Source organism: Chamaea fasciata, unplaced genomic scaffold, assembly GCF_029207755.1.
Source record: "Chamaea fasciata isolate MVZ Bird 193981 ecotype frontalis unplaced genomic scaffold, bChaFas1.0.hap1 SCAF_12, whole genome shotgun sequence".
Taxonomy (NCBI): domain Eukaryota; kingdom Metazoa; phylum Chordata; class Aves; order Passeriformes; family Sylviidae; genus Chamaea; species Chamaea fasciata.
In genome coordinates this window covers 19,094,705-19,120,182 of record NW_027094097.1, presented here as the reverse complement: position 1 = coordinate 19,120,182, position 25,478 = coordinate 19,094,705, and the positions used below count along the sequence as shown (strand labels likewise).

At 47.0% G+C, this 25,478-nt stretch overlaps 2 protein-coding genes across 2 annotated transcripts; one reads left to right on the top strand and one right to left on the bottom strand.

The window, feature by feature from the left end:
- Positions 1-10,625: 10,625 nt before the first annotated feature.
- Positions 10,626-12,536, bottom strand: CIAO2B (cytosolic iron-sulfur assembly component 2B). The gene is made up of 5 exons (XM_066194396.1): positions 12,303-12,536; positions 12,142-12,221; positions 11,847-11,972; positions 11,346-11,391; positions 10,626-10,885 (listed from the first exon to the last, which is right to left on the bottom strand). The coding sequence occupies exons 1-5, from the start codon at positions 12,439-12,441 to the stop codon at positions 10,788-10,790; spliced, it is 489 nt and encodes a 162-aa protein (XP_066050493.1). The 5' UTR covers positions 12,442-12,536; the 3' UTR covers positions 10,626-10,787.
- A 2,699-nt stretch (positions 12,537-15,235) lies between these two features.
- On the top strand, positions 15,236-24,881 carry LOC136296120 (fatty acyl-CoA hydrolase precursor, medium chain-like). Its single transcript, XM_066194955.1, has 13 exons — positions 15,236-15,333; positions 15,852-16,056; positions 16,363-16,501; positions 16,756-16,889; positions 17,410-17,563; positions 17,807-17,908; positions 18,640-18,738; positions 19,204-19,344; positions 20,476-20,556; positions 21,377-21,524; positions 22,142-22,291; positions 24,084-24,156; positions 24,297-24,881. Exons 1-13 carry the CDS (start codon positions 15,258-15,260, stop codon positions 24,484-24,486), a joined length of 1,692 nt encoding a protein of 563 aa, XP_066051052.1. The 5' UTR covers positions 15,236-15,257; the 3' UTR covers positions 24,487-24,881.
- The last annotated feature ends 597 nt before the right edge of the window (positions 24,882-25,478 follow it).

Genomic DNA, 25,478 nt, shown 5'->3' with positions numbered 1-25,478 from the left:
AGCCCTGTGATGCTCAGAGGAAACACCTGAGAGGCTTCCAGCACTCAGAGCCACAGGGATGCATTGCTGAGGGAAGGACACTGGACAGAAACACAGCCTAAAGCGTTTATGGCAATATAAAGTGAAACTTCAGCTGTGCTGCCCTCTTCTGTGTACCAGGTAAGAGAAAAAGGACAAAGAATGTTTAATGTATCTTTTTTTTACACAGGTGCCATCGTTTCTGCACCCAAAGGTGCATTTGCAAGGCTGAGAATCACTGCACGTTCCCTGAGGCTCTTGTGGGGGAACTCCGTTTTCCTTACAGCTCAAGAAATGAAACCTTGAAGCTGGGACAAAAACCCACAGTCACGGGGGAGACTTAAGAATGTGAATTGGAAAAGCTTTGTACTTCTTTGTAAGCCAGTGCAGAATTTATGGTGTCTTTTCCTGTGGTGAGTGGAATCACCCATGTAAAGTGTGTGGGAATTTGGATGAGAGAGCTGTTATCATCTCTTCCAGGAAAAACTCAGAATTTGTCTAGTTGGAATGTGCTGAGTTTGGCAAATTCCATATTTTCATGATAGCAGTAAAAGGAATCTCTGCTTCCTTTGAATGTCACATTTCCTGCTTTGCTTCTGCTGCTACACAAGACATTCTGGTAAAAGCCTTCAAAATTCTAATTGTAGAGTTACACTAGAATGAAAAGAAATCTCTTTTTAAATTTTTTTTTCATTTTAAATTGTCGAATTTCTTTCTGATTCTATTATTGTGAAATTATGTCATGATTGTAATCATAATATGCTTAATCATCCACCAGTCTCTCTCAAACAAAAAAAAAAAATTAAATGGTCAGTGTTTAGGTTCATGATTAAATACAGAGCCCAAGCATGAGCCTAGACTGAGGTAAGAGAATGGTATGAAGTGTGTTTCTTATATAAAGGGGCTTATGGGCAGTAGACTTGAAAAATGTTATCTTGTGAAAGCAAATGCAGATCTTAATTTGAAAGCCAGCCCTAACTAGATAAATCTGAATCAAAACTCCAGTGCTAAAAGTCTGTCTGTCCTAAAGACAAAACTGCAAAATCGTGATGCCTATCAAGGACATCCTACACCCAAACCAGACACAGTGAAGCAGGTAAGAAATAACTTTATTACCCTGTTCATCTTCCCAGAGGCAAATCTCCACAAGTAGGAATAGCAGCATACTGGAGTCTTCAGTGAGGCTTTCACCTCACCTCACTTCATTCGGGCATCCTGAGCTGCCCATCAGCTCAGGGGAAGGGACAGGGAGTTAGTGCTCCGCTCTCAGTCTCTGCATGTTTCATGCAGGAAGAGTTTCCAGTCAGAGGTTTTTTTAACGGGCACACTACAATGTAAACCTTTGGGCTTTAGGCACTTCATTTCCCAAGTCATCAAAGCTGCTTATATTCAGTGAAAGACTCGGTGATCATCCCATTCTCTGGTGCTAATGGAATTCAGCACATTGGTTGCTTTTCATGGCATTTTTCCATGTCACACTTTTGGAAATGAGATCAGAATCAGGCCTCAACATTCTTTTCCCTCCTCTACACTTACTCACAGCAGTAATTAACATGAACCAGGGAAATGTTTCCTTGGCATCAGACTCATATTAAAAACATCAAGTGTGTGTCAGTCAGTCACTGCCTGCTCATGTACCCTGGGCTGTGGGGTGAAGTGGTCTTTATTCAACAATTAATGTCATAAGAGAATATGATATACGCAGTAAATTGCTTTCCTGCAAAGCCTTTCTTTCACACTCACCCCTTTCTTTCATATCTTTACAAGGATTATAAATTTGCATCACTCCCCTGTTCAAGCACACCAGCTCCACCAGAATCATTCAGATGAATCTACAGCCTTCTAAGGTAACAGCAGCATGTAGCTAGGCAACAAAAAAGAATATAGTATTTTTCAGGATGGAGGATTTTTCTAGATGATCTCATACAGATGCAGTGCTTTTTTGCCATATAAGAAGAAAAGGGTTCATTGGAGAAATGAGTCTGCCATCCTGGCACCATCAAGCCATGTTGATGTATGGCTTCCCTTGATTAGCTGTGACAGAAAATAACAATGCATTCTATACTGTTCCTATTTATTATTCCATATCTGTTACATATTTGTGAGGGTTTTCTGCAAAGACTAAAGCCACAAACGATTTTGTGGCAGATTTCATTAGCCATCACCCAGATTAAAATGGAATGCTTCAATAATTACCAAATCAGCTGGAATAAATTGTATCTCAGTTCAGATGAAACTGTGTCAGTTAAAAAAAAAAAAAGTTTTATGAATGGAAAAGACGTCCTGTTGTAAGAACAATCCATCACTATATGTAGGGGCAGAGCTGCTGTGGATGGTGTACACTGATTTTTTGCCCGCGAAGGGATTTGGTCAAATGCAAGCGGAAAAAGCGATATGATCCAGCAGGATCATGCCTTGGAGCCCGGGATGAGGGTGATGAGCCCGGCACAAGGGGCCGGCAGAGGTGCCCGGGCAGTGTCTGTGCCCCGGGGCTGTCCGTGCCCTGCAGGAGCCCCGAGGGCCAGGGGACACTCGCTCCCCGCTGCCATCCCTGCGGGGCCGTGCGGGGAGCGCAGCTCCGTCTGCGGGACCGGCACCGGGGCCCCGTCCCCATTTGCCCACATTCCCTGTGCTCCACCATCTGCCGGGATCCATCCCCGTCCCCATTTGCCCACATTCCCTGTGCTCCGTCATCTGCCGGGATCCATCCCCGTCCCCATTTCCCCACATTCCCTGTGCTCCACCATCTGCCGGGATCCATCCCCGTCCCCATTTCCCCACATTCCCTGTGCTCCGTCATCTGCCGGGATCCATCCCCGTCCCCATTTCCCCACATTCCCTGTGCTCCATGTGCCGGGATCCATCCCCGTCCCCATTTCCCCACATTCCCTGTGCTCCGTGTGCCGGGATCCATCCCCGTCCCCATTTGCCCACATTCCCTGTGCTCCATGTGCCGGGATCCATCCCCGTCCCCATTTCCCCACATTCCCTGTGCTCCACCATCTGCCGGGATCCATCCCCGTCCCCATTTCCCCACATTCCCTGTGCTCCATGTGCCGGGATCCATCCCCGTCCCCATTTGCCCACATTCCCTGCTCTCGGCTGGCCGGCTGTGTCTGCTGGTGCCGTCACACACGGAACCTGCGGAGTTTTCCGGGCCGGGCTGGCCCGGAGAGCTGCGGGGAGAGGAGAAATCCCAGCCCGGAGCGTCCCGAGGTGCGCTGGCTGTGCCAGCCCGGGCTCCCCGCGGGCTCCTGTGGCAAGCGAGCGCTTCTCCTGGTCTGGACCTGCCTGCGGCTGATCAGGACCATTCCATCACAGCCTTGGCAGCTCTCCTGCCTTTCCTCTCCTTGGCATCTTGTTTTGTTTGCGTATTCCAGAGCCTGCTCTGTGGGCTGGCTTTCATTCTCCCCAGCTGGACCAAGGCACGGTTCGTGTCTCGCTCATCCTGCCGAAGCAGGGGACGCCCAGTGAGCCACAATTCCTTCGGAGCCAGGGAAAGGCTCGAGCAGCTTTAAAGAGGCTGAAGCCCGCTGGGCAGCAGAATGTCAGAGGAAGGTTCACCGGCTTCACAACGCTCCCAGAGAAATTCCTCCAGTTTTAAGGATTAGCAGAATATATTGCAAGGGCTAATCTAATATGATGCATTACCTGATGTGTACAGAATTTGCATCTCAGCTACAGTGGTTATTCATTCAGCCATAAAATGCAGAAAACAAGTTAATTGTGTGACTTGATAACTGCATAAGTACTTCTCCTGTGCAGCCAAGAGCTTAAACTACTGATGAACTGGACTGTGTGCACCCAAATGCCATATGCACTTAAAGGAAGGCAGATACGACTGAAATCAAAGTTGATACAATGCTTACTTTTTGTTTGAAAAAATAAATTCCCTCTCTTGTTTTACTAGGAATGGCCCAATATTGTCCTTACAAACAAAGGTAAATGTGACAAAACTTCACCACTTCTATGCTAAAAATATAATCCAGAGGATGACCTCAGTTAAAGGTCTTAAATTTTCAGGATCAGACCCAAAGTGGTAAGTGGAAGGGGGAAGAAATTTTTTAAAAAGCTCCTGTTTCAGGCTCCTAGTCAATTTTGTCATTAGTAAAGAAGCATTACTAAAGTAGAATTTGACAGGGTCTTTACAATGTTGACTTATGTTTCAAAAAACCCAGTGCATAAATGTGTTGTTATGAAAATAAGTCAGTACAAATTTGAAGAGAAACAATTTGTGACTCAGTCCTAATTATTTTCCTTCTGCCTAAAAAGTAATTGTTTGGTTTGTTTTAAGTTGGCTGCAGTGTTAGTGAAACCATTTTCTGATTTTCAGTAATAAAAACTAGGTTTTTGTATTAGAACTGTTAGGGGAAAAGAATGCTATCTGTTGGCATGGATTGTTTTTCTCTGCAAGCATTTCAGATTATGTGGATGATTTATTTGTCACTTTGCAGGGGAAATAAAAAGGTTTTTTCTGCTTAGATACCTTCCTAATCCTTAGGCAGAGCATGTGCTAGCTCTCCCATTAGCAAAGTGAAGAAATCAAGCTACCAGCGATCCCAGGGTTAAGCAAGCTCCTGACGACCTCCTGAGGTTATTTCAGTCCAAGCCACGTGTGGCACATCTGATGGGAAGCCAGATGGAACTAATTTGGGTAGATTAGGGGAAAAAGGTGCTACGATAAACCCTCATCCCCGAGATGCACCAAAATAATGGGGAGGAACAGCTGTGGAGGAGTTTGGCAGTGATGCCTCGCCCGTCACTTGGGTCCTGCTCGGCACAGCAGGGAGAGCTGTGCCCAAACCCTTTGGCCACTGCACTTAGAGCTGGCCAGTGGGCCAGAGCTCTTCGTCGACTCAAAACGCGGGGTTTGTGGGGATAGTGGCTGTGCCAATCCTCCTGCTGTGTGTGACAGTGCGGAGGGGCTGCAATGCCCTGCAGCAGCACAGGGATGTGTCCCAGCCCAGCCAGGGAGGGCACAGGGCCAGGCTGCGCTGTGCCCCCGCACGGGAACCTCCCCTGCAGGCTGGCAGCTTGCAGGGAAAGCAGGAAGGCAGAGGGCAGGGAGCTGTTCAGCAGGAGGTGATGGGAGCTCACTTTTTCCCTGCCATGGGAAGGACAAACCTCCAGCAGAGGAGAAGCTCCATGTGAGGGCAGTGGCAGCACAGGGAGGTGTGGCACACCCCTGCTATTTCTCTCTCTCTTCCCAAACGTCCCTGGCAGCAGCTGCTCCTCATTCCCAGGTCATATTTTTTCCAAATTTAGTGGAAATTAACTTCTGTCTTGGTCTCTCCTCCTGTCCTGCTCTGGAAGCTGAGCGACAGCAGGAACCAGGGCATGTGTTACCTCCTGTTCAAGAACCTTGCTGTCTGAAGGGCACACGTGCTGCAATGAGGTGCTGCAAGGCAACAAACTGATGAGACAGCTGGCAAGAGACCCTGAGCAGTGGTAAAATGAAACTGAGAGCAGAGTTTCATCCATCCAAAGGACCTGGATGTTTTTATCACTGCAGACAGTGCTGTGCCTTAGATCCACAAAAGAAAAGGAATGGAGATAACCTGTGTGTGGCAGGATGTAAAAGCTCTTTAGAGGTAGGACATGAAATAATAGATGTATGAGAAATATACATAGATGAGAAATAAGAGATAGATAAAAAGGTCCCAGTGTGACAGAATGTCTTCTGCAGCTCCTGAAGTGTGTTGGACAAAATGAGGGCTCTTTGCTATTTGTGCATTTTGTAAAAATGCCCTGCATTTTTAGCATTTTGTGGAATGAAAATGTTACGTGCTATTAAATGTTGCTGGCAAATGGCTGAGACCAGCAAACCAAAAAGCACTTCAACTTTCCCTACTTCGGTTCTCTTTGCTGTTACTTAGTAACATCAGAGAGATTTTACTACAAATTTTTCTTGTGCCTGGGGATAAAGGATCACTCTGCCACTTCTTCAGTCTGTATTTATGCCAAACAGTGCATTTGGTAAAGGAAGGGAAAGTGGTCCAGTTCTCTGCTTGACAGGCCAAAGGGAAATGCTTTCAACAGCTATAAAATAAATAATTGTAGAACACAGAATTTATAAATCAAAGCTCCAGAGAGAGATCTTTATCAAAGCCCTCTATTGACGCAGACACATCACTTTGAGCATGGCCAGAATACTGAAATAGCTTTTATTAATTAACATTTCCAGTGTGTGGCACACACTGCACCACCCCAGGGCCACAAGAAATAATGCCACGTAAGGGTGAAGCTCTTCCACGGACATTCGGCTGCATCTATGGATACAAAGCTGCTGAGCTGCTTCCCAGACACTGCTGCACCTCAGGCATGTGGGGGCTGAGCAGGTTCAGATCCTGCCCCACCCCGAGGTACTGTGGGGTCTGTGGGCCCAAACACACTCCAGAGCAGGATATTGCAGGGACAGCACAGACAGCTGCCCTGGGAGCACACTGGGAGTGGGGAATGCCATCCAGATGCCTCAGGGAGCTCCTGGCTGCACACTGGGAGTGGGGAATGCCATCCAGCCACCCCTGGAAGACTCTGCCCAGAGCTCAGGAATGCAAAGCAGATGTCTGCTCCTGGCATTTTTCCTGGACTTGAATGAGGCTGTTTGTTTTCAACAGCAGCTGCTCCAAAGGGTCATCGTTTCTCATGGAATGTGTCCTATTACAAAGCATTCCAGAGGCTAAATTTAGGGGTAGCATTTTTGAATAACAAACATCTGAAAAGAAATATTTCAAACAAATTAGCGTTTTCTTCTCCCACTTTGTCTCCATACAACAGGAACCAGCTAATGAAAAATCAAAAGTAGGTTGGAAGGTTTTCACCAAAATCAGAACCATTAGGTTGGAAGAGACCTCCAGGATCAAGTTCAACCCAACCCTAACCTCAACTAACCCATGGCACTGAGTGCCACATCCAGTCTTCTCTTACAACACATCCAGAGATGGTGACTCCACCACCTCCCCAGGTAGACCATGTCAATACTTATCACCCTTTCTGTAAAAAACTTTTTCCTGATATCCAGCCTGCATTTCCCTTGGCACAGCTTGAGGCTGTGTCCTCTCCTTCTGTCAGTTGTCTGGAGAAAGAGACCGACCCCACCTGACTACAGCCACCTTTCAGGGAGTTGTAGGGAGTGAGAAGGTCACCCCTGAGTCTCCTTTTCTCCAGGCTAAACAACCCCAGCTCCCTCAGCTGCTCCTCACAGGGTTTGTGTTCCAAGCCCCTCTCCAGCCTTGTTGCCTCCTTTGGATGTGTTCAAGTGTCTCGTTGTCCTTCCTAAACTGAGGGCCCGGAACTGGACACAGCACTCAAGGCGTGGCCTCACCAGTGCCAGGTACAGGGGAAGAATGACCTCCCTGCTCCTGCTGGCCACGCCATTCCTGATCCAGGCCAGGAGCCATTGGCCTTCCTGGCCACCTGGGCACACTGCTGGCTCATGTTCAGCTGCTGTCACCAGCACCCCCAGGTCCCTTTCTGCCTGGGCACTGTCCAGTCACGGTGTCCCCAGTCTGTAGCGCTGCAGGGGGTTGATGTGGCAAACGTGCAGGACTTGGCACTTGGACTCGTTAAACTTCATGTCATTGGACTCTGCCCATCCATCCAGCCTGTCCAGGTCCCTCTGAAGAGCCCTCCTATCCTCCAGCAGATCGACATACACTCCCAGCTTGGTGTCATCTGCCAATTTACTAATGAAAGGATCAATTCCCTCATCCATATCATCAACAAAAATATTGACCAGAGCTGGCCCCAGCACAGACCCCTGAGGAACACCCCTGGTGACTGGCTGCCAGCTGGATGCAGCACCCTTCCCCACCACCCCCTGGGCCCGGCCATGCAGCCAGTTCCTAACCCAGCAAAGAGTGCTCCTGTCCAAGCCGTGGGCCGTCAGCTTTCCCAGGAGTGTGCTGTGGGAGGCAATGTCAAAGGCCTAGCTGAAGTCCAAACAGACAACATCCAAAGCCTTTCCTTTCCATCCACAGCATCCACCAGGCAGGTCAACTGGTCATAAAAGGAGACCAGGTTGGTCAAACAAGACCTGCCCCTCCTAAACCCATGCTGGCTGGGCCTGAGACCCTGGCTGTCTTGTAAGTGCTGCATAATAGCTCTCCATATAAACTGCTCCATTATCGTACCTGGTACTGAGGTCAGGCTAACTGGCCTGTAATTACCAGGATCCACCTTTCTACCCTTTTTATGAATGGGAGTCACATTGGCCAGCCTCCAGTCCTCTGGAACCTTGCTAGTGAGCCAGGACTGTTGGTAAATGATGGAGAGCGGCTTCACAAGCTCATCTGCCAGCTCCCTGATCACCCTGGGATGGATCCCATCTGGGCCCAGAGATTTATGGACATTCAAGCAGCTCAACATTTCTCTGACTGCCTCCTCCTGGATAACAGGAGGACCACTCTGTTCCCTGACACTGTCCACCAACCCAGGATGACAATTACCCTGAGGACAAGCCGTCTTCCCACTAAAGACTGAAACAAAAAAGGTGTTAAGCACTTTTGCCCTGTCCTCATCTGCAGTTACTAAGTTCCCTCCTGCATCCAATAGATGACAAAGGTTGGTCTCATCCTTCCTTTTACCATTAACATATTTGTAAAAAGATTTTTTATTATCCTTTACAGAAGTTGCCAAATTAAGTTCAAATTGAGCTTTGGCCTCCCTAATTTTCTTCCTAGGGAGGAACTGGTACATTATCAGCAAGTGCAGAGCTGAAGGAGCCTGGACAGGAGGGCTTGGGGCCTTTAGCAAAGTCACTGTGGCTGTTTCTATCATAAATACAACACCCACATCACTTAAACAAACACAGCAGATCTAAAGTAATCAGATTCTTCATCCCTAAACAGAAGAAGTCAGACCTCTTCTTTGAAAACCCATAGCAGATTCCCCTTCCTGAAAAGTCATCCCCCAACTATTAACTGTAAATGTAAACCATCAAACACATTCTGTTAAATGCCATAAACCATTCTGTCATAAACCATTCTGTTGCGTCTCTGAGAAGGTAAACGGTACAAAGAGCATCCCCAGGGCTGCTGTGCAGTGTGCTTCATGAGGCAAGTGCCAACATCCCAATAAATTATTTAACACTAGTATTATGAAGTGGTGAAGGCCACGCAGAGAGCTTCAGCAAAGCTCAGCTGATTTACTGATCCCTTCTCTGTTTGGAGAGCAGGTTGAAGCAATCTGCTGGCAGCTTAGTCATCCTCCTGTTTTCCCTCTGGCACATACTTGCATTTCTTTCTTCCCCAAAATCTGGGGGGAAAGTTTATTTTCTTTTTTAAAGAGACACCAAAAAACAGAAAAAATCAAACCAACCAAGCGTGGTGCCCAGGAGCTGCCTGCATGCATTACCATGGCTGCAGTTCCATCTGCGCTGCAAATGTTGGCAATGTCAGAACTCATCAGCCCAGTGATTCAACAAGAGAGGCAGAGGAAAGCTGGGTCATTCTGTTCCTTGCCCAATATTAACATTACATAATTACTGTCTTTATTTGCAGTTTCATTCATACATCCCAGCAGTGCTGCCCATTCAAAGGCTGCTGAGCCAAACTGAGGCTTTCTGCAGCCCTGGGCAGACAGGGAGCCTCAGCTCTGGCTTTGTTTCTCTCCTGCTTTGCTGTGTGACTTCTGATGTCACACTTGGAGCACTGGACTGCACTGATGGGCTGAGCTTTACACAGTGTCCATAAGCTTCAGCCTTTTCAAACAACACCACAGAAAACGCTACTGGAGTACAAAGCACTACCATCAAACTGGTGAGCACAACCTATGTTTTTAGAAAGTGTATTTCTTATTTTCCAGATAACTGATGGCAAAGAAGGCAACATTGTAATGGGTCCGTGCACCAAAATACCCAACAGGATTTCTCCAGAGGTTGTTATTTTTCCATGTGGCCCAGGACTAGAGACATCTTCTACAAAAATTCAAATTATTTCTCAATGAGTTTTTCTATTGTCAGTGTCTGCCAAAGACAACAGTTTAGTGAATGCCACAGTTCCAAAAGCAGAAGCTTAGGCTGGGTTTTAGCATTAAATCTCAAGGCATTTAGAACAAAACTTGTCCTTTAGCTGTCAAACGCTGCCAGCACAGTCTTTCAGCAGAGCCTGCTGGGCTGTTCCTTCTGAGAACTGGTAACGACTCCTGTATTGCAGGTGCACAAATAAGACCTCCTTCAAAGATACTGTATTTCCTACCACAATGAAGTAGTAATTAAAGAGATCATGTTTTACACAGGTCTAAAGAGTCCTCCATACTTGGCTAATCTAAGGTAAGATAATTAAAACCAGACACATGATTTGGAAGTGTGGACGCTTACTGCTAAATGTCCAACTTTGCACACACCAGCTTGTACAACTTGTGATGTCTGAAAGTAAAACTCTATTAGCAGCCTGAAACTGTCACAGGAATGTAAAGATTTTAAGTAAAAGTTCTCCCGGTGCACTTGTGAAGCCCAGTGTGCAAATTCTAAAATGCGGCTTGTAACTTATTTTTAGTAGTGAGAAAACAGGTTGAAAAAAGTATTTTAATGGAAAATTGTACCTATGCAATGACTCATACAATCAAAAAGCCAATTGTCATTGTATTTTTGTAGTTGTCTGTAAAATAACTCCCCACAAAGTATTTTTTTGAAAGAGCAAAGAAACATTTCTTCAAGAGAATTAAAGTGATTTTATTTTGCTCACAGATTTATGTAAATTGTAACATCACCACTTATATACAAAATTAGTTTAACAGATCAGAACACCATTGATTTCCTCACCAGGCAATTATGACCGAGCAGACAAACACTGATTCACCACTTCCAGCAGGTGAGTGTTTTCCAAAGCAGCTGCCACACGTTCTTTATCAGCGAGCTGTTTATTAACTGTGCAGAAAAAAAAACCCACAAGAAACCAGTCAGGACACTGGGACTTGACGTCTTCACACTGAGCCACACAATCACAGTTGCCATGGTGCTGCAGTGCTGAGGACGCCAGGAGCAGCCCAGAGCTGCTGGCAGAAGGCAGAGCCTCTCTGTCATCCCAGCTTTGCAGTGAGCTGGCCGTGATTCAGCAGCAGGGAGCTGCTCCAGAGGTGTAACACAAGAAATCCCCATTTTCCTCCCCTTTTCTGAGGGCTCGGGCAAATCAGTGACTGTCAAAGAACACTACAGGACAATTTAAGTGACACTCCACGTTCCTGTTCTGGAACATCCCCCAGAATGTGATACACAGAAAGTCCCAGACACTGAGCAGCTGCTCTACAGCTGTGGGAACCTCTCTCCTTGCTAATTTTCAAGATTAAAATCAATTAAAGAGCACACAAGAGAGGACTAAAAGCCTTACCTGCGTGCTCAGAGGCGTGTGTTCCTGGCGTTATATGAACATCCAGCTGAAATACCAGCAAAAAAGAAACAGGGGACAAGTTCAAAAAAATACTGGAAGATTAAGTTCAAACTAACAAAAATAAGATAGTAACAAAAAGAAAGGAGAAAGGACATTCTTGCCCCTATCAGTAGCTCTATATAACAGAATAAACGTCTAAGACTGCAGAGTATTGCATTTGCACGTGCTTAAGGCTGCTTCAGACAAGGGTGAGACCTCTCCTCCTGCCGTGCCCCAGAGCACTGCAGCGATTCCCCCCGGACAACAGCCCCACAACCTCAACTCTGCACTGACATTCCAGCCCACTGCCCTCTCTGCTTCCTGCAGTCTCCCACGCACAAAAACGTGAACGAGCTCAAGTTATTTTTTCACTTCAATCCAGCCAGCCTTTTTTTTCTTTTTTTTTTCTTCCCCAAACACAACCCCCCGCGTTCTGCTGTGCCCGGTGACTTGACCGCTCACCTTGAACCTGTCGGGCAGGGAGCGGAGCAGCTTGACCTTGATGGAGAGGCCGATGAGCGTGGCCATGCTGCAGTGCGGGATGGTGGGCGTGAACTCCACCGACACCGTGCTCTGGGCATCGTCCACCTGCGGGACACAACACAGCCGCTGCTGCTGCCAACGCGGCCTGCTCACAGCTCTGCTCACTGACATTCCTCAGCACTGTGTTTAGGGAGCACTATGAATATATCTAAACACTATAAAAAAGCCATTGGTTATCGGACGGCCGAGGCAGCGCATGCCGGCGGGATCTCACTTTCACTCGCACTTGCTCGACGACGTTCAGCTCCTCCAGGGTGAGCGGGTGCTCGGGGTCATTGATGGAGCGGATGAGATGTGCGGGTTAAGGAAAGCGGCGCTGCCCGGCCCTGCCCTGCCCTGCCCGGCCCGCCCCTGCCCGCCGCCGCCGCAGGATATCGAAGATCTCCCGGTCGTCGATGGCGTCGGGCAGCTCGTCGTCCTCCTCGCGGGCCGTCACGGGGCGCTCCCCGGAGCGGCGGTAGATGAGCGGGTTCGCGTTCTCCAGCGGCGCCGCGCCCGGGCCCGCACCCACCATGGCGGCACCGGAACCGCCCGCACCGGAACCAGCCCGGACCGCGATCGGCGCCGCACCGCGCGGGGCCCGGGGCGGGCCCGGCCCTCGGCGGCTCCCGGGGCGGAGCGGGGGCGGGCCCGGCCCTCGGCGGCTCCCGGGGCGGAGCGGGGACGGGCCCGGCCCTCGGCGCCTCCCGGGGCGGAGCGGGGACGGGCCCGGCCCCCGGCGGCTCCCGGGGCGGAGCGGGGACGGGCCCGGCCCTCGGCGGCTCCCGGGGCGGAGCGGGGGCGGGCCCGGCCCTCGGCGGCTCCCGGGGCGGAGCGGGGGCGGGCCCGGCCCCCGGCGGCTCCCGGGGCGGAGCGGGGACGGGCCCGGCCCTCGGCGGCTCCCGGGGCGGAGCGGGGACGGGCCCGGCCCCTCGGCGGCTCCCGGGGCGGAGCGGGGGCGGGCCCGGCCCTCGGCGGCTCCCGGGGCGGAGCGGGGGCGGGCCCGGCCCTCGGCGGCTCCCGGGGCGGAGCGGGGGCGGGCCCGGCCCCCGGCGGCTCCCGGGGCGGAGCGGCGCTCTCGGGATTCCCCGGAGCCCGCGGCGGCTGCGGCGCCGGGCTGGAGGCGGGCGGAGTCGGCGGTCCCGTGTCCGCCAGGGGCCTCCGGGCTGGGCCCGGTGCTGCCGGGGAGGCTCCGATTAAAGTTGTTTATCTCATCTGCTCCCTACTTTGAAAAGTCAAATTAAAAAAAAAAAAATCCACGCAAATTTAAACTGGAGGGATGGAGTGTAGCGATGACATACTTTGGCTTCATACGCCCCTCTAAAAGGGATTAAGGCAAGAATTAGCTATTTTGATTTTTCTTCTTTTTTTATTGTTAGTTTCCAGTTATTTATAATCTCTCGTCCTGGTTGTTGGCGGGGCGAGGGGCGGGTTGGGGTTTTTTTTGCTTTGTTTGTGGTGACGTTTCGGTGAGATTTTTATTGTTTTAAGGGGGGGTTTAAAGACCTCTGTAGTGTTTAAGCTCTGGAGTCTGTTAAGCCTCGCCCCGTGGCACTGACAGCAGGTGAATGAACCGCGACTGGCGCTCCCGCCGCGGCCCCCGCACCGCGCTGGGCCATGGCCAGCGCCCGGTAACGCGGGGGGCGTCGGGCCGGGGTCGGCCCTCGGGGCTCTTACCGGCTCTCGGGGGCTGGATCGGCTCTCGTTGGTTTTATCGGCCCTCGGGAGCTGTATCACCCCTCCGGAGCTCTCTCTGTCACCCCTCGGGAGCTCTCTCTGTCACCCCTCCGGAGCTCTCTCTGTCACCCCTCGGGAGCTCTCTCTGTCACCCCTCGGGAGCTCTCTCTGTCACCCCTCGGGGCTCTCTCTGTCACCCCTCGGGGCTCTCTCTGCCATCCCTCGGGGCTCTCTCTGTCACCCCTCCGGAGCTCTCTCTGTCACCCCTCGGGAGCTCTCTCTGCCATCCCTCGGGGCTCTTTCTGTCACCCCTCGGAAGCTCTCTCTGTCACCCCTCGGGACTCTCTCTGTCACCCCTCGGAAGCTCTTTCTGTCACCCCTCGGGACTCTCTCTGTCACCCCTCGGGGCTCTCTCTGCCATCCCTCGGGGCTCTTTCTGTCACCCCTCGGGAGCTCTCTCTGTCACCCCTCGGGGCTCTCTCTCTGCCATCCCTCGGGAGCTCTCTCTGTCACCCCTCGGGGCTCTGTATCACCCCTCGGGAGCTCTCTCTGTCACCCCTCGGGAGCTCTCTCTGTCACCCCTCGGGGCTCTCTCTGCCATCCCTCGGGAGCTCTCTCTGCCACCCCTCGGGAGCTCTCTCTGCCATCCCTCGGGAGCTCTCTCTGTCACCCCTCGGGGCTCTCTCTGTCACCCCTCGGGAGCTCTCTCTGTCACCCCTCGGGAGCTCTCTCTGTCACCCCTCGGGGCTCTCTCTGTCACCCCTCGGGGCTCTCTCTCTGCCATCCCTCGGGAGCTCTCTCTGTCACCCCTCGGGGCTCTCTCTCTGCCATCCCTCGGGAGCTCTCTCTGTCACCCCTCGGGGCTCTCTCTGTCACCCCTCGGGAGCTCTCTCTGTCACCCCTCGGGACTCTCTCTGTCACCCCTCGGGAGCTCTCTCTGCCACCCCTCGGGAGCTCTCTCTGTCACCCCTCGGGAGCTCTCTCTGTCACCCCTCGGGGCTCTCTCTGTCACCCCTCGGGACTCTCTCTGTCACCCCTCGGGAGCTCTCTCTGCCACCCCTCGGGAGCTCTCTCTGTCACCCCTCGGGAGCTCTCTCTGTCACCCCTCGGGAGCTCTCTCTGTCACCCCTCGGGAGCTCTCTCTGTCACCCCTCGGGAGCTCTCTCTGTCACCCCTCGGGAGCTCTCTCTGTCACCCCTCGGGGCTCTCTCTGTCACCCCTCGGGAGCTCTCTCTGTCACCCCTCGGGGCTCTCTCTGTCACCCCTCGGGGCTCTCTCTGTCACCCCTCGGGGCTCTGTATCACCCCTCGGGAGCTCTCTCTGTCACCCCTCGGGGCTCTGTATCACCCCTCGGGAGCTCTCTCTGCCACCCCTCGGGAGCTCTCTCTGTCACTCCTCGGGGCTCTGTATCACCCCTCGGGTCTCTCTCTGTCACCCCTCGGGGCTCTGTATCACCCCTCGGGAGCTCACTCTGTATCACCCCTCGGCGCTCTGACACCTGTCGGGGCTGTATCACCTCTCGGGTTTGTCTTTGGCGCTCTGGGGGCGTTCGCTGCAGTTCACGCTCATCATTCAGCCGCGCTCCGTGCCCCGAGTGCCCCCGCTGGGACCTTTGTCCCCTTCTCTTCCGCATAAAACCGGAGAGAGTGACCGGGAGCCCCATCGGGGGTGAAAATGTCTCGTCCGAGCCCGATCGCGTTGCTTTGCGCCTTGTTTTGTAGCATAGCGTTCCTCGTGTGCGGGGCAGAAGGTGAGCCCCGCCATCTCTTGTTGCTGCAGCTGGGGAAGCCACTGTTTTTTCAAACGCAGTAAATCTTTTATGCTTTGGTTACCAATCTGCAAAAATGCCTTCATGATGCAAAAATTACTGGGTTTGTGAGATGAAACTGTTTTTTGAGATGATTTAATGAAAATTAGGCTTTCTGTCTTTTTTTAAAGGTAACATTTCTGAATTCTCTAAACAAAATATTTTTAAGATCTTGTTGAATGAAAAATTTAGGAAATTGTAGTGGTTTTGCTGTTTGCTCTGAAATTTGCTTTTGCACAGTGACCAAACCCTGCTCTACCTGGCTCCAGGTGTCACTGGCAGGAGGGTTTGGCAGGGGGTATCTGTCACTGCACCAAAGCAAAATGAAAACTGAACAAAACTGAAAGGAATAAGCTGAAATGTTCTAAATTAAGCAGTCAGTTAAAAATACTTAATAGAAAAGTCAGTGTGATAAGTATGAAGATGCAATTTAATTTTTTTTTACCTTTTGTGTTACTTAGGACAGAGTGGTGCTGAACCAGAAGTGACTACTGCACTCGGACGGCTCAGGGGAACGCAGACAAATGTGAAGGGGACAGACAAGCTTGTGAATGTTTTCCTTGGAATTCCTTTTGCAAAAGCCCCTCTTGGATCCTTGAGGTTTTCCCCACCTGAACCACCTGAACCCTGGACTGGTCTGAGAGATGCAACCTCTCACCCACCACTGTGAGAGCTGTTCTTTTGTGGACAGAACCTGCCCATGCTGGTCAGAGTTGTGTTTATTGGTGTGCAGAGGCCTGGTTTTGCTGAGTTTATATTTGGTAGTGGATACACTACCAGTACCGGAGTATTTCTAGTACAGGTGTGGAGATGTGCTTTTACAGGCTGATTATAGGGAACACAAAATTCAAGCACCCTGTGGGCAATCAGCCAGGGGCCAAAGTGTGTTTTCTCTACCACTGTTACAATGATGCTATTGCAGGTTTAGTGCTAATAATTGTCCCCTTTTTTTTTTTTTTTTTTTTGGTGAAGCTGTCCTCAAGATCTGTCCTTGTTGAAAACAGCTGAAAAAAACTTTAAAGAAAAGCACCTTGCATTCCAAACGTCTGAGGACTGTTTGTATCTCAGCGTTTACAGCCCTGCTGGCTCAAGCAAGAAGGACAAGTTACCTGTATGTAAACCATTGAGCAAACTTGTGTTTTATAAAGCTTGCAAGTAATGATTGCTCCTAAGAGACTTAATTGCTTTTTTCTGCACTAGCAGAAATAATACTAGCATGTAAAATTCAAAGTCCACCAATCTGAAATTCAGCAGCCATCGTGCTTTAGTGATTTGGTGTTCCTCATTCTCTGATGTTGTTTTTCTTGTTCAAGTGAAATCTGCAAAGCAATGCATAAAGGTGTGTCTCACCCTTTTGTTTCCAAGGTAATGGTGTGGATCCATGGAGGCAATTTTATATTTGGGGGTGCTGCTCGGTATGATGGCTCTGCACTGTCAGCCTACGAGAATGTTGTCGTGGTAATAATTCAGTACAGACTGGGACTCCTTGGATACTTCAAGTATGAACACCTATTTCACTTTTTACAAAGTACTTGCTGTCATGTTTAAAGCATGGGTAGTTCTGTTTGCTAAATCTGAACTTCTGAACCTCTGAACTTCTGAACCTCTGAACTTCTAAACTTCTATATCAGCTTCTCACTGTTATAGTGGTTTAAATTCACTGACATCAGGATTTCAGAACACAGAAATGTATGTACATTCCATCTGCATGGTCATGTGGGTGCATGATAGCAGGTCATAACCTGCTATCAGAGGGCTATAAATTGGGTTTATTTGGCGCTGGACAGGATGTTTGTTTTGGCCTTTGCTTCCATCCTCTTGTGTGTAAAGCAAAAACTTAGGTAGATCAAAGGCCAGGGATCCACCTACGCAGGGATGAGCAGAGAGTGGAGGGGAGTCAGGGGCGGAGGTGTGACCGTGAGGGGCTGTAGGTCCCTTTGCGCCAAACACAGATTGCAGAGATTGCCTTTGTTGTGTTGTCACTGTTGCTGAGGGGTGGCTCTGCTGCTTTTCTTGCAGCACTGGTGACGAGCACGCCCGCGGGAACTGGGCGTACTTGGACCAAGTCGCAGCTCTTCAGTGGGTGCAAGGAAATATTGAGCACTTTGGTGGAGACCCAGCATCTGTCACTCTCTTTGGGGTATCTGCAGGATCTTGCTCTGTTTTTGCACATGTAGGTATACAGTAGATAAAAATAAAAAATCTTCAAAAGCTCAATTAATGTAACATTTCATGCTTAATCCAGTTTTTGACAGGAAGTTTAACAGTCCATTGGGCTAAATCTGGAGATTTAGCAAATAAAGATGTATAATTCCTAACTGAATCCAGGAGCTGACTAGACTATAACTAGCATAAAGTTATGTGGTAAGGATGTTAATGTAGAATAAATACTTTTTTGTTCTTCCGTTCCTGGCAGGTGTTATCTCCTTTATCTAAGGGTCTCTTTCATAAAGCAATATCAGAGAGTGGAATTATAATTCCCCCCAGTAAAAATTTACAACTTTCAACAGATCTTGAGGTAAGCTCATTTCTTTGCATTTAAAAGTCTTTATAGCCTAAAGCAGGATACTTCTATGTGATAATTTGTTTAAAAGAGAAAAGGGGAAAATCTCATTGCACACTGTGCAACAAAGTTGATCCAGTGTACTGTTGCAGCACACCTGTTTAATTTCAGTCTGTTTGGTGTTAGGTTATACAGCTGTATGATTGTAACAGCTGCGGGCTGACAAAGGTATTTTCAGTCACACACATGCCAAGCTAGGAAAACATCCATTTTCATACCCACTGTACTCTATACAGTAACTGTGGCATTTATTACGGAAAGTTTAAGAAGAATTCAGTCCTACAGTCTTTTAGGGAGGGCCTTTATGTGAAGTAAATTAATTAAATGTAAAACAAAAAGAAACCACGTTAAATAGAATTACTCTCTATAAGTGCCTTTTAATATCTTTTCCTGTATTGGCAGATAGTAATAATGTAAATGTTTCTCAATTTTCTTTCCTTATTTGGTTTACGCTACAAGCTTGGATTGTCTCTACAGCAAAGTTTGAAAAACACTGAATGGAAATACAGCAAGAAAGAAAAGCACACCAGAATGATTTCACTTTGTGATCAAACTGTAGCATTTGTAGTAAAATAAAACATTCAAAGATCTATCAAGCTCGCCTAAATCTGCCACTAAATCAAGCTATTAACAGCAGTGTGTATAATGATTTTATAACCATGCTTGTCTTTGTTGATAATCTACAGAAAATTGCCAGTATCTTCAAGTGTGAGACGAGCAGTTCCCTCTCCCTGCTGAACTGCTTGAGGAAGCAGGAAGCAGAGCACATAGTCCTAAACAGCAAGGTAGGTGAGCCTTCATGGCAACAGAACTTTTTAATGGCTCACTTGCAAAACTTTAGCTCAGCCTCTGATCAGAGTTCATTGATGGTCCATTCCAAAGTTGATTTTTCTTATCTTTTGTCAAAATACTCCCCAAATGCTGAAATAATTTCACACGTAATTTCTTCCTGGGAGTCTTGGCAGTGTCACAGTGCCTGTGAAGCTGTGAGCAAGGTTTGAGCATACCTATAACAGCACAGGATCAGGAACCATTGCATTCCTCTACACCTTGACCCAGCAGCCAGGCCTGCATTTTATACTCCTCTGCCAAACTAAATTTATATTACAGTGGATGTAGATACTTGAATTTCTTAAAGCCCTTTTTTGCACTTAGGACATTTAATGTGGACATCTTACGTGATTTGAAGAAAAAATTGGAAATACTATTAACAACTAATTTGATCTCTTTTTTTTCCCCTCTTCTTTCAGGAAATCTCATTTCTACCCTTAGTTCTGGATGGAGTGTTTCTTCATAAGCCACCTGAAGAGATATTGGCTGGAAAAGAATTCAATGCAGTCCCATTCATGATAGGAGTCACCAACAATGAATTTGGCTGGAATATTAGATCGGTAATTTAATGTCTATTCTTTTTTTTTAATGTGTCTTTAATGTTTGTGTTAAGTAATAGGACAAGTCTTTGCATTGTTGGAAATACATGCAAGGTAAACATTGCTTACATCATGGCTCTGCAGTGACCCAGAACCTGTGGGTCACAAGAGGGTGAGAGAGGTTTCATCCTGCAAGTTAAACTACATGGACACATCAGTTGGAACATCAATTTTGTACAGTGTTTTCTTACCCTAAAATTTTAATCCTTCATCCAGGCAGAGAGAGGAAAAAGAATGCAACAATCAAGAACTTATTACTCAAAGACAAATAAAGCCAATCCTTTCCCCCACAAGGCTCAGTAGTTCCCCTGGGTGTCATTACCACCCTGTAGAAAGAGCTTTCATTTGAAAATCTCTTCTGGGGCAGAGTGAGGGGACAATGCAGGTGTCCCAAGCCCATTCTTCTTTCCCGTGGGAACTCAATGGGTAACTCCAAAACATGAGCAGGTGCTCTCAGTGCACAAAAACTGCAGGAGGTGGATTTGTGTCCTCTCTCTTGTCCCTTTCTTTTAGTTCCTAAATATTCAGGTTCCTTTCTGTAATACAAAGCATTTGTTCTGACTCTATGAAGCAACTGTCTCTGGGAGCGTGCTGGTTGTTAAGTCCCAGCAGAATAATGCAAAGTGAAATCTGCTTGAGTTTATTTTGCAGACAGGAGAGTTGTTATATGTAATGCTGTAGAAGAGAAGGAACACTGCATTATCTTTATTTCAAAGGGCTCAAACAATTAGACTACAGACAGACTGACAGTGACTTTAAGATCTCCCCCAACAGAATGAAAATAAGCCTGTGGGACAGAAAGAGCTTTTTGCTTCAACTCTGCCCTCATGTTTTCTAGTCTTACAAGTTCCTTAATATTGATTTAAAGATAAACTATGTATTAGGAGTGATTTATGTGGGAATCTTCACCAAGGCAACATTTACTGCAGTAAATGCAAGCTTTTCAAGGCTGCATTGTGCTGCACTTTTGGGTATGATGCTTCAAAAATAAACACCAGTAGTAAGAATTAATGGAATAACGTAGTTCCAGTGTTTAAAATAATGGAGACATTAAATGGTGCTTATAACATTGGTTGTTTTTTCTCTGTACAGACATCAAAAATGCTAGGTTTGAGGGAAATAGGAGATAGAAAATCAATTGCCTCGACTGTAGAGGTTTTTCTGCCAATGATCGTAAGTACTGCTGCACTAATCTAATTTGAGAAGTGAATTTTGTTTTTCATGTGTGTAACAGATTTGGGTCTCACTGCTTGAGTCATAATGTTACTGAGGGCTGAGGTCATGTTATGCTTTGAGGAGACTCCCAGCAAAGTTGACAGGAGCAGAGTGTATGGAACTATACAGAAATAGAATTGAGTCAGGCCTGGGATTTGGGAAAATGCCTTTTTCATTCTAGACCTCAACCAATACTTTTATCTTACATATTTGTGGGATTCCTGTAATAGGATCCCTAATGTTGAGGTATCTCATGGCTAATCTCCTGCTTAGGGAATTTCAAGGCATATTTTTTCAGTATGTTCACATTAAATGTAGCTTTTAAAGTAGTTACTTTGCACTCCTAGTTTTGAGGCGTATCTTTCAAGCAGTAAATTTTAACCCTGAAAACTTACACTGTGCTTGGAGATCCCATTGGTCTTGTCCTCTTGTCTAATGGTCCATAAATCTTTCAAGGACTGAGAATTTACTTTTGTGATTCCCATCGCACTTCTGAAGAAAACAGAAGCTGCAGATATTGTCAGGAGAAATTGCTGGATCTACACTTATTCCTGTAGAGTTTTAACCCTTGTAAATCTGGTGCAAATTCAACCTAAGGTGGTTGGTTTGGTATTTTTTTGTCCACAAAAAGCATGAATAGGTTTTGTTTCCCATCAACGTGGGTGCTGTCCTGGACATTTGTGCTTTTGCAAAATCTCTGAAAGAGATTTTAAAAGATGGCAATTTTAGCTGCTAATTCAGACAGTGATTGTTTGTCTGTTTGTTTCTTGTCTCTTAGGATGTACCCTCAGATCTTCTGCCTATGATCATAGATGAATATCTGGGGGACACAGAGGACCCCGCAGAGCTACGGGACGGATTCTTGGATCTGTTGGGGGACATGGCAATTGTCATGCCAGCCATGAGAGCACTGAATTATCACAGGGGTAAGCTGATCAACAGCAGTGGGACACTCAAACCTCCTACTGCAGGCTGGATCAAATGATGCAGACACAAATCCTGTCATATGTAGCCAACCTTTCTTGAGATTCCCACTGGGAACATGAGGAATGATACAGGTCTGCAGGGTTGTGTGGAGTCCCTTCTGTCTGCATCAATGTTTTGCACTGTGCTCATAATCACAATATATTGAGAGCAGAGCATAATAACACAGGTAGGTGTTTGCTAACTGAAGTATGCAGGCTTAAAAATTAAAACATATTGAAGCAACCTTTGTCCTTTGGTCGCTTGGCTACTTGGAAAGTCAGCAGCTCTGTGGTCTGTAAATTTTCTGGTGTTGAGGTGTAGACAAGCCATGCCAAGATACTCAAACGTGGAAATGTTTTGATATTTTGGTTTCTGCAAGTTTTCTTAGGGTGAATCTTCTTTGTGTGTGTGTAAGTGCTGAGTTCTTAATTTTGCAATAAAAGCACATATTTGAATGTAGCAATTACACTAGAAATGTGCCCAGGATAAAGCTTTGTTTAAAGTAGTATTTTAAACAGCTGATGACAGCTGTAGTTTATGTATCTCTTCTGTAACTCTCTAATGTTATGTCTTGCAGAGTCTGGAGCTCCCACCTACTTCTTTGAATTCCAGCACCGGCCCAGTGAATATTGGGACAGCAAACCAGACTATGTAAAGGCTGACCATGGGGATGAAGTTGGTTTTGTCTTTGGGGGGCCATTTCTGGCTGGGGACATCCAGCTCTGCAGTAAGGAACAGACATCATTTGCTTGTGAATTGCTCCTGTAACCCTGGCATTTTTCTAGTCAGTGTTCTACTCATTTTCATCAGATCAAAGTGCATATATTGGCTGTGATACCAAGCCATGACCCTTTCTCCTAGCAGAATTGGTTTTATACATTTAACCATCTTCTCCGTCATCTTCTCCGTCATCTTCTCCGTCATCTTCTCCGTCATCTTCTCCGTCATCTTCTCCGTCATCTTCTCCATCATCTTTCCTTTACAGTTTGCTTGTTCTGAAGCACAGTAAGTTCCACATCTTGTCAGCAATTCAGCAAATAGGATATTTGCTAGAAAATTCACTGTCATTATCCCAGCTCTGTGCATGAATTTGCCATATGACTTTGGCTGAAAACGGAATTGAAGGAAAGGTCAATTAAACTTGCAGAGTGCTTTGGAAGCAGGAAATCCAGGATCTCTTCTTTTCCTGAGGAGTTTAGGCTAGTGTCTCCTCCTTTCCAGGAAATCCCATGGGCTGTCAGGCTCCAGAGAATGGGGAACTTGGTTTCTTTGCAGGAAGTGATTCCAGTTGTGTTCAGAGCAAGGCTTGGAATTCCAGTGTTCCATTTTCTGTGTAAAGATCCAGTGGTTAGATCTGTTTTGCCTCACAATTCAGTTAATATCTGAGCATTTATGCAAATGGAACCGGTCCACTGAGGGAGGATTAAGGGAGTACTCCCAAAATTTCCATGGGGTTCTGGAAGTTCCTTCTGGCAGAATCTGACGTTGTTCCATGCCCAATGAAGCTGCCAATCACTGAACAGTTAAGAAACATGATGCCACTTCCTAAGGAACATTATGAATCCAGCAATATCCTTTAATTACAAATGCCTAAGACAGTAATACTCAGCATGGAGTATTTTCTTTCCCATGGAACAGATTAGGAACAGTTCTTATTTTGACAGAGACACAAAAATTCTGCTTATTTTCAGTGAATTCACTATTTTTTTCTGCTTTTATTTTTGTCATTTGAACAGTAGTTCATAGTCTGGTCAAAGCCTATATAAGTGAAAGTATTTCCTTTTATTCCATTGAACTTTGGAGCAATCCAGCTGTTATAAAGCTCTTTGTTAATCTGTTACCAGAACCTTTTCCTTTTGCTTATATATATATCTATATATCTATCTTTTTTTTTTTTTTTAACGTACATACCTTTGGCACTAGAAAACACTGAACAGTTCTTTTCCTTTTTGCCTGAATTTACCAAGGACTTGAAGATACCAAACATTTTTTCTTAGTTTATTGGGATGCATTTATAATTAAAAACACACAGGAACTGAAATAATTCTCACCTAGTGATACAGTGAGCTTATGTGTAACTGTATTTAAAGAAATACTCTTGAAGTGCTGAGAGATGGAGTGGCACCATCTTGTGTGAGAATGAGGAAACCTTTGCCTAGTCAGATTGCTCTGAAGAACAGGGAGAATGTCAGTTCCACAAAACTAGAATGGGATCCAGGAAACACAGCCATGTGGCCCATTCCTGGAGCTGAACTGGGATGCAGGACACATGGGGGGTACCTGGAAGGTTACAGGCACATCACCTTTATTTCCTCGTTCCCAAATTCCCTGATTTCTGCAGTAGGGTAATTATACTGAAGTCATGCATGAGGAGTGCTGAAATCCCTTGATGCTTGCTGTATTACTGATGTTTTACTGACACTGTCTCTGTTGCAATTGCCAAATTGTTGCAGCATATTCAAACAGCAATGTCTTGATTTCTCCCACACAGAGTAACTATTCTGTATTTTGTCTTTCAGGTGAAGTTACAGAGGAAGAGAAGAATCTCAGCAGAACTCTGATGAAGTACTGGGCTAACTTTGCTCGAAATGGGTAAGAATTGTGAGGTTCATGACAGATATTGCTGCTTTGCACTGACTCTGTGGGAAATTGGCTGATTTAATGATTCAGTCTTAACTTGTGGGATTGAATTCCCCTGTGACTGAAAAAACACTCTTTCCTCTTGCTTACAGAAATCCTAATGGAGAGGGTCTGGTAGAATGGCCATCTTACAACCTAAATGAAGAATACTTGCAGATAAATCTACAGCAAAAGAAAGACAGAAAGTTGAAAGAAAAGAAGGTAGAATTCTGGAAAAAAGTGATCCTTGAAAAGGCAAATAGCAAAAGCATCCAGAACAAGAAGTTTAAATTAGAGTTATAGTTTACAGTCTAAACATACACATAATATGCCAACTATTAGGATATTAAAAGTTAATTTAAGTATATTTGAGGGGAAATTTGCATTTCCCTTCTTTTCACCTTTTCTTCACAGTTGTCATACTTGCAATTATTCACTGTAATAAATTCCAGTTGATCCTCACTTGTTAAATACCTGATTTCCCCAATGCTCAGGTTTTTCTGCCACTTCCCCCATGACTGAAGACAGATAGTAGCAGCAACGTAGTTTTAATAAAGTGAAATCAATGAAGACACAATTTGTAAGACTCTCTTGGTGCCAAGTTTATTGGTGGTACGGACATTTTGGTGTGGTGTAGATACAGAAATGTCCTCTGTGGAAAGAAAGTACAGAATGTCCTGCTTTCTCAGTTGGTTTTACAACTAAGACAGGAGAGTTCAGACTGTTGTGGTATTTAATCTGTAACAGTAGTGCTGGAATTAGGACTTATCCCAAATGTTAGAAAAGGGAGAAAATTTCTCCAGTACCCTCAATTCTCTGCTTTTAAATTTAGTTGTAACTCCCCTACCAGGATTGACATTTCTGGTTTTCCCCAGTGCTTCTCTCTGCTGTCCCCTGTGGCACCGGTCAGTGTCACTGTCCCCGTTGGCACTGGCTCACAGCCTCAGTGCCAGCCCTGGGTCTGTCCCAGGGCCACTGCAGGGCCCTCTCTGGCTGACTGGTGCTTGGCCTGCCAAGATCAAGGCTTGACTCCTCCTGGCAGCGTTGGCAATCACTTCTCTGCCATGTCTTTGTCTCCTGTACCTGGCTCCTAGGCTGCTCCTGCTATCCCAGCCACATTCCTGCTCACACTGGTGCCTCACTGCAGCGATGCAGCTGCACAGATCCTGCAGGGCAATGAACATCAGTTCTCCCTCCCTTCAGCTTCCCTCTGTATCTCTGGAAGAATTTTAAATTGTTCATGGCTAATAATGTCCTACAGCAACGAGCTACCCATTGCTTCTTTCCGAATTACT